This window comes from Carassius gibelio, chromosome A16, assembly GCF_023724105.1.
Source record: "Carassius gibelio isolate Cgi1373 ecotype wild population from Czech Republic chromosome A16, carGib1.2-hapl.c, whole genome shotgun sequence".
Taxonomy (NCBI): Eukaryota; Metazoa; Chordata; class Actinopteri; order Cypriniformes; family Cyprinidae; genus Carassius; species Carassius gibelio.
The window spans coordinates 18,475,618-18,484,761 of record NC_068386.1 but is presented as its reverse complement, the minus strand read 5'-3'; the positions used below and the strand labels follow the sequence as shown (position 1 = coordinate 18,484,761).

Sequence of the window (9,144 nt, the reverse complement as noted above, 5' to 3'; positions counted from 1 at the left end):
CAACATCTTTAGTAAATTAGACACATTGTACTTCTTTTCATCCGCGAGTTTTAGCATTATACTTTGTTGTTTTCTCTAGTGTACAACAGAGTTATAGCCTACTTGTGCATATGGAAACCACAGACTGCCACAATCTGATTCATTCTTTTTTCTTCTTCTTTTCTAGTAAGCCTTGTGAATTAAGCCTGTTACATTTTCCATTGCTTTGGGTTTGTTTCAGAGAGCGGTTGGAGAAGAATTGCTTTGTTTGGGCCAAAACAATACTGAAATGTAAGGTTTATGGCAGCTGCGTGAAGATATAATAGACGTGAAAACATACCTGAGATGGGTGAGTTCACCAGAAAATACTAAAACATGTGACAGGTAAGTCATATCTGAATCAGACCACCTGAACAGCCTCCGAACATGAAGGAGGAACATCTGAGGGCATGCTCTTGCAACTGTAATTCATACTGCCTTCGGGTGCAGGGGTATCTGTGAAGTTCAACTTCGTGATGGATGGGATGGTGTTTTTGCCCCTTGGCCTCTGAGGGATTAGGCTGCTCAGGTGTTGTTTTTAAAAGACTTAGAATTAGCTTACATTTAAACATTTAAACTTTTGACACCACTTTCACCACCTGTTTCTGGAGAGAAGACTAAAAAGTCTGAGATTGAACCTTGAGTTCACGTTTAATGTTTCATGCCAACAAAAGAATTAAGGCGTCAATCATAAGTTACAACTGCAATGTACATTTGTAACCTGTCATACCTGTGTGTCTGTTTGGCAGGGCTTTGCTTTTGTGATTTATTAATGACCGTATATTTATTCATGAGGCTTTTGCGGGGTTTCTGAGTGAACCTGTGCTAGTCATTTGATTCAACATTACATACAGAGGCCTCGGGTGCAGCCCCAGGAGGAAAAACACTTTATGTTAGGTGAAAAGAGGTGTTTGAGAAGCAGACCACGTAAGTGCAACTAGAAGAAGAAGAATTGCATACCTCAGGAATTCCATAAACATGATCAATGAGATAATATCATGCTTCATAGAGCTAATTTGTTCATTTGTATTCTGTGGTGTTGCTGTGGTTGGCCTTTTACTCAATCCATTCCACTTGATTCAGATCCTTAAAAGGTTTTAACCTGTAAAGGAATATTTCAATCAAAACTGAAAATTCTGTCATCGTTTACACACACATCGTTTGTGTTATTCCAAACCTTAATTACTTTTTGGTTTTTGTCCATACAATGAAAACCAGCGGAGCCCAAAAACACACTGGACATTTTTCTAAATATCTTCTTTTGTGTTTCAAAAAAAGGAAGTCAGTCATGAGGGTGGGTAAATGATGACAGATTGTCATTTTTGAGTGAACAATCCCTTTAGTTGGTATAAGCATTTCATAACTGAACACTTGCAGCTTTCATGCATCATGCTATTTGTATTTTTAGTGTTTCTTCTCTAATTTTGTTCTACCTATCTGCATGAAGCCCACCTGCATGACAAAAGGGACCACCAAGATTAAATGCAAGGTTTCCATGGAAACAAGCTGATGTCTGACTGCACTGGCTTTAAATGCCTGCATAGACATCACAGCCTAAATCACTGGACTAGCACTGCAATGCCTTCCTTCTTTAAGCATTATGCAGCTGTCGGGACAGGAATTTTGCTTCACACAGATTCTTTGTAGATGCTAGGATGACCAAGAATATGTCAGGCTCCCTAACCAAAGCCATAAACTTAGGTTGCAAAACACTTGAGAAAATAACATTGCCCCAAATTACATGTACATATTATGCATACCAAATGGTTTCACATCAGTTTGCATTAAGGCACAGTTGATGGTTCCATTTGGGTAGGAACATGACTGTCAAACTATATGGCAGTCTTTGATAAGTAAGCAGATAATTATACTTAAGTGTCTGTGCAATAAGCATATTTTAACAAATGTATCTGCAATGCTAGTAGGTCCTAGTCATGGCACATATGAGTTATTGTGATGCATAATCAAAATGGAAAGGCAAATTTGGTTTATCCAGGGGTGGATGCTGCCACAAAAGTATGTGTATAGTATGCAAAACATTGCCTCTATAAAATATGAAATTACAGTTACACTTTTATATTGCTTTTATTCAGTGCTATTCAAAATTGTAATAACAAAAAAGATTAATTATACAAGGAAAGTAATTTTTTACGTATATAATTATAAATTCTAACCCTTTCCCTGCCGGCTATCTATCATGCAAAAATCTCTTTTGGGGTAACTAGTTGGAGGTGGATCACTTCTCTGTGTCAAATCTCAACTCGGTCTTTAAAGAATGCCGATCACGTGTTGGGTTTCGTCAAAGGACGTCAGTCAATTCTATTTGTTCAGGCTCAATTTGGCGCAAGGCCTTTAGAGACTGAACAATTTTGAGCTTTGTTTTGTAAAATGATATAAATGGGCTTTTCTATACACTCTTTGTCTGTGTAATTGAAAATTCTAAATAATATATTGTGCAAACATAATTTAATACATTAAATGGAAAATAACAGCATTTAAAAACTACCTTGATAATAAGCCCACAAACCACGATTAGAGTTATAATATAACCACATCAGTGGGTTACAGTATCAATCCTACATTTAGTGGTATAAAGTTAGCCTGTTCTAATAGAAGGACTCGGGTCATTCTGTGTCTCTAACAAATGCCTCAGTGCGGTGTGAGCTCTTTCTTGGCCGCTAGGCCTCATTTCCATTTCAACACATAAGCAAGGATTGCAACGTGGCGTCAGATGTTTGGAAATGATCCTAGCGAGGTTTCACCGAAGCTAGATCTCACTGAAAACTCCTCTCGAGGTACTACTTGAGATTTATTTATAAATGTAGTTTTGTAGCCTATTGGTATCCTTACAATTGAGATTCCTAAAACAGTTTGCACTTCATTGCATTAACAGAAACGGCTAGAGTCACAATAATTATTAAAGGTTAATTATTGCGAATGTTAATAACTAATGATGGTGAAATTATTTATTTTTTGTAATTATTTGTAGTGACAAAATATCACTGGCAAAGTACTTTAAATAATTAAAAATATACTTCAATAGGCCTATAAATATGTCAAACTTGGGCTACATGTATAAAGCCGGTGTTGACAGCATTTTTATTGCGCACAAGGAGTAAAGCTTTTGCTAAGATCCTGACTTAAATATTAAAATTAAGTTGTTTTAAGGTTGTTGCAACAACAAATCGAGTTAGTTCAGGCCAGTTTAGATTTTGGAAAGCAGGGCCGAGGCAACCAAATGGGACTATTTATTATCTATGTGTGCAGATAGCAGACTATTTGGAATTAAAAAGTATAAATATTAATATTAATAATAAACGAGCAGCATTAAGGTTTAGTTTATATTGTCAGATCATTCCTTGCAGCGTTGCTTGTTGATTAAACGACACTTTATTATTTGATAACTATTAGATGCAGTGACCAGATTCGGGAAAGTAACATTCATCAAATGTAAATGAAATGTATAAAATGCAAATAAACGAATAGCTTAATTATTATAAATTAAATAATGTTAAAATGTGATTTGACTGTTGAATTCCCTTCTCATTCTCAGCGGCGGATTGAATTACGTGGAGTGCTGCCTCAACACAACCCCCCTGTCGAAGGTTTAATAGGCAATAAAAATGTAATTGCTGAACTCCAAAACGTTACAACTCTTGGCCAGGAGACACCCTGTGTCGTCATATACAGTCAGGGACTTATTTGTGTACGCAGCATCAAGACATCGATCTCCATCTTGAGGCATTCTGTTTTAGTCAAAAATTTGATGGCAACTATTACTTCCCGTGGGTTCATTTCATACAGTTAAAAAAAATAACGTTTAACACCAACAGGGAAATTAACAAAGATTAATAAAAAGAATGTAGCCTAATGCAATTACACATATTAATTTTGCGCACAAATAGTTTTAGGGATAGCTGATATTAGTTTTAATTAGCGATTATAAACATGTGCTACATTTGGCAGCCTTATAAAGATCTAATTTTAGGCTAATAAAAATCATTCTCATATAACAGGTAAATACACAAAAATCATAAACATTGGAAGGCTTATATACTTTGAATCCTACTCCGTTTAATAATAGGCTAACCTGTTATTTCTTAATCCGAATTTTGAAGAAATAAATAACACCGCTGTAATTTTCAATAACAAGTACAAATTTATTCTGTGAAAATATGGCGCTTTGCCGACGAACGATACAAAAATAAATCGTGAAAAAAAAATCACTTTTTTCTCTGTAAACAAAAATGATCACTCGATTATTGAAAAACTTACCTCATTGATCAATGATCTAGGCCTATTTTTAAAGTCACAATTAAACACACCGACCATCAATGTGAGAAAGATATTGACGTCCCTATAATGAAACTTCAGTTAGAGTTAGTAGCTCAAGTGTTGCAGGTCGATTGTTGTAAGCGTCTCCGAGAAGAAATCAAAGGCCTCCGTAGATAAACCAATGGGGCTGTCTACAGATTCTGACAAACTTGGGGACACGGCATCTGAGAGGTGTAAGCAGGAATCGTTGGAGAAAACGTTGAAGTCATGTAAAGAGACGTCCAGGGCCGAGGGACTGCCATTGTCCGGAGCAGATGCACAATCCGGGGCCATTGTTGGGGCGCAGATAGAAACAGTGGGTGACGGGTTGGGAAAATGTTTCAGATGTTTGTCATTGCTACCTAAAAGCGAGACAGTTGCGCTTTGGAAATCACTATTGTGTCCATTCTGTGGCGGTTGAGAAGTTAAGGTATTCTGCTGGAATGGATAACCCTCTATTTCCAAAAGCGCCCCTGATACATTGTTTGCCACTTGTTCGAAAAAAGATTTCCCATCACCCCGTCCGCCTGCCTCCTCAAGGCTCGGTGGTTTTCCATCTCCGTGATGGTTCTCTTTACAATGCGTTTGCCGTTTATGTTTCATTCTCCGGTTCTGAAACCAGACTTTGACTTGCCGCTCGGTGAGTTCCAGCAGAGCGGCGATTTCCACGCGCCTCGGCCGGCAGAGATACTTGTTGAAGTGGAACTCCTTCTCCAGCTCCAGCAGCTGAGTGTTGGTGTACGCCGTTCTGAGTCGGCGAGTTGCCCCGTTGCCACCATCAGAAATCTCGGGCGAGCCTATGAAGGGATCACAGCATTATACGTTATTGATACGCCACTAATTATAACTTTTGGTTTAAAGCTGCCCCCACAAACTTGCAAATATATTGCGTTTCTCGGAGAGCACAAATTGTTTGTGGGAATGGAGCCACGGCACTTGAATAATTTGTGTCCTCATCCACTATGCCAGAATATACTGATGTGTCTGGTGTGAGTGCGGAGAGGTCCGAGTGAAGATTAATGAACACGCCAGCTGCCGAGTTGAGTAATGGCAATCTATCATTCTTCATTACTGTCAAATATTACAATTAATGCCCTACACTACAAGAAGCTAACACACCGTTTACAAGTTGTTCAGAACAGATCCTCCGCGTCCTAAAACTAACAAAAAAACTTTTATATAGGAACTTGTTCACATGGCCCCTGAGGATAACAAACTATCTTGCACTTTCAGCAGCATGCTCGTGCGCAACACAGCTACTGGAAATAATAATATTAATTAATAATAACTTGCATTTCGTTTACAAAAAAACTGTTAAACAATTAAATTGCATTCAATTGAAATACCTTGAGGGGAGAAGTATAGTGGACCAGGGTCGGTGGTGGTAGTTGCTGTAGAAGTTGTCTGGTTTTTCTTGGATGCTTTTTTCTCCTTCATCCAAGGGTACTCTGGGGGTAATGATGCGGCAGGCAGCGGGCATGAGCCATTAGGGTTCTGTTTGGGCCGACTGTGGCGAGGGTGGCTGCCGGGGTTCAGCCTTGGAATGGTCTGCTCAAAAGGAGGAGGAATCAGTGTCGAGTGTGAAAGCGTCGAGCTCTTGATTGATGAACTTTGAAATGCATCACCGACAGGGGGAAAAGATGTCAGGCACTCAGCGAGCGACGGCTGACTATTGATAAAACCCGTCTCTCGCTCGAATTCGTAATTCATCTCCTCCAGGTCTTCCAAATTCACCGCTCACAAATTTGTGACCCAAGGAAGATAAAGTGAAATATAGTGCCGGGTTAAAAAAAAAAAAAAAAAAAAAACTATTTTGCTGATTACGGCCGTATGGGGACCGCGGTGCCATTACTCTATTGGTTTCATGGAGACAAGGTTGAAATTGGACCGTATTGCTTGTCACATGATTACCTCTGTCCAATGACAACTTGGGGTTTAATCAAAAGAAGCCACTGTCTGTGTGATTGATCGAAAAAAGTCCGAGAGGAACGCCTCACTTTCTGGGACGGGCTAGTTTATTTACGCATTTATGGTCAGTCTGCCCACTGCTAGGTAGATTGCAAGTAACCAGTACCTGAAACAAAGTGACAGTGAATCCGTCTGCTGTTCTTCCTTTTTTTGTTTGACCGGCCCTCGGCTGAAGATCCCCAAACACATCAACTGGACACATAAAAACAAAAATGGCCACGATCGAGGAAACCCATTAATCCTGAGTCTGGGTTTTGACTACTTTCTTAGAGAATGCGCGCTCTCGTTTGTCAATGCACGAGCAAAAGCGCGCGAGACAGTATGCGCGCGCACATTGCGCGCACACAAATTCTTTGAAAGCCCCGGCGCGCCCCAGTGTTCGCACTCGCACTTACGCATTACGCTTGCATGTGTATTAGTGCTGTTTTAGTTTATTTATGTATTTTTATTAGGCCGCTACACTTATGAAATTACATTAATTCAAACATTTCTGGAGTACCCATTTCTACTTTTAGTGCAATTAACATAATTGCGGTTCAATGCAGCATTTATGAAAATAGAACGTAGGCTATATTAAGTTAAAAAAAGAAAATATTTTGCATTATGTAAATAATAGGCTAACAAACAACACATTTTACCTCAATTGACAATATGTTTGACCGGCGCTAAATCGTCTCACAAACACATACAATAACGTTATTAATATAAAATAAAAGTGTACATTCATTAGTCTTTTACGTTCAAGAATGTGTCTTCTATGTCGTCCTCAGAAGTCTGTAGCTAAGTTGTAGGCCTCGAGCACTTTATTGCTTATATTCCAAACAAAGAGCCCTGGAAGCCTGCACGCTATCAATCTTACACGCCAAAAGGTCTGACAGCTTAGTGCCCTAAGAACACATTTAAACCATCTAACACTCCCTTAGATCATATGTGGCCAGGAAGAAGAGAACAACGTAGTACTCACGATTGAGAGTTTCCCCATTTTGTAAATTAAGTACGAAATTGATATTTTCCGATTAAAGGACTGACCTTGATCATAATTTTATTCCGGATGTTCTTCGAATGGACCAGCTTTATCTCGGACCCCAAAAAATCATTCGTTTTATATTTTCGTTTTCGGAAAGTCAGCCTTTATCGAAGGTTTGGGAATGAATAGGATTACATATTGAGTGTAAGAGAGAAACCATGTGCTTTTTTGCAGCTACACAGGAGCTATTGTGTGTAGATGAACGTGGGTGTCGGCATTCTTCAAAAGTACCCACTCCTTCCTACACATTTCTACATCGAACGAAAAATCTTCATTTTTTCCCACGAGCTGAACATCGAAATTTATCTTGGATGTACTATCTTTACGGATACTGTTAATTGTCATATTAAATAATGCTAACCCGTCTGTTGAAATATTCATTCATATTTACAATGCATTGTATTTATTCTCATTAGATAGGCCTGACAGAATGGATATGTGAGTATCAAAATATATTGCCGTGCTTCGATTGAAGCCTGTTTTTTTTCTTCTTCTTTTTTTAAAATTTGCAATCGAATTATACATTTCATGTCTTTGTAAATCTATTAATGCATGTACACGATTAGGCTACTAAATGTATTTACTTTGTGTGCTTGTAAAATAGTATTGGAAATGTGTTTTAATGTTAGTAAAATTCAAAATTAATAAAAATATATATATAATAATCCATGGCTTTACAACACAATCTTTATCTATTGGGTTAGGTAAAAATCTCAAGGTTGAGATTATGTTGTTGACTCTGTGAGTTACCTTAATTTAACGTAGTCTATGTCGAATAAATGCATCACTGTGGAATTGAAAAATAACACTTTGAAATTTTAGCTTACATTTATGACCTGCATTAAAATAATAATAAACTGTTTGTAACATTTTAAAGCCGATGTTTTTTGAAGGAAAATATCTTTAATAATCTATATTTAATAATCATTTAATTATAATTTAATTATTGTAATTTTTGTCCACGTGCTGAGTATGTTCCAGCACCTTGTCTTTTTGGATACGTCTGGCTCGATGGACAGCCCCGCTTACCGTCTGTTAGACTAAATAATGAATGCTGACGGTCATAAAACACAAGTTACGAGTGAAAACTTGGCTCGTTGGATCATCAAACAACTGAAGAGATCAATGTACTGTATTAATGAATGTGTGCTGTTTTAATGAATGTGCTAGATATAATGCATTATGCAACTAATGCATTATATAGATTGAGCACACACACACACACACACACACACACACACACACACACACACACACACACACACACACACACACACATATATATATATATATATATATATATATATATATATATATATATATATATATATATATATATATATATATATATAATAGTTTATATACTTAAATACATAACCGATATAACCTATAACAAAATGTGAATGAGTCATGATCATCTGAATGGAATATCTCAGAATGCTGTAAATACTGCTGCATCGGTCAACCACGTTTCCAAACCCATTCGTTTATTTTAAATATATCAAATCTGTTCATATCACTCTCAGCACAGCTTTGTAAATTAGTGCGAGTGAGGCGTGTATGGGGTGTTTATGATGTCTGCAGTAGCTCTAGCTTCAGAGGCGTTTGATGGATGACCCTCTACCCACACACATTGCACTCGGTCGTAAACGAGCTCCTTTTGTTGTGCTAGAGGTGTAGGCCTATGTCATTTCCGGACATATGCATTATACCCCTGCCCTAGAAGATAATCATGCAGTTTTGTTCAGGATATGACGTTCTGAAAGTATAGCATGCACCAAACGAAGATTAGAACGAAGATCATTTGACTTGCCGGC

At 37.8% G+C, this 9,144-nt stretch overlaps 1 protein-coding gene across 1 annotated transcript; it reads right to left on the bottom strand.

Moving 5' to 3' along the window:
• Positions 1 to 4,193: 4,193 nt before the first annotated feature.
• LOC128030039 (homeobox protein Hox-A2b-like) lies at positions 4,194 to 6,483 on the bottom strand. Its single transcript, XM_052617510.1, has 2 exons — positions 5,679 to 6,483; positions 4,194 to 5,129 (listed from the first exon to the last, which is right to left on the bottom strand). The coding sequence occupies exons 1-2, from the start codon at positions 6,040 to 6,042 to the stop codon at positions 4,399 to 4,401; spliced, it is 1,095 nt and encodes a 364-aa protein (XP_052473470.1). The 5' UTR covers positions 6,043 to 6,483; the 3' UTR covers positions 4,194 to 4,398.
• Between the last annotated feature and the right edge of the window lie 2,661 nt (positions 6,484 to 9,144).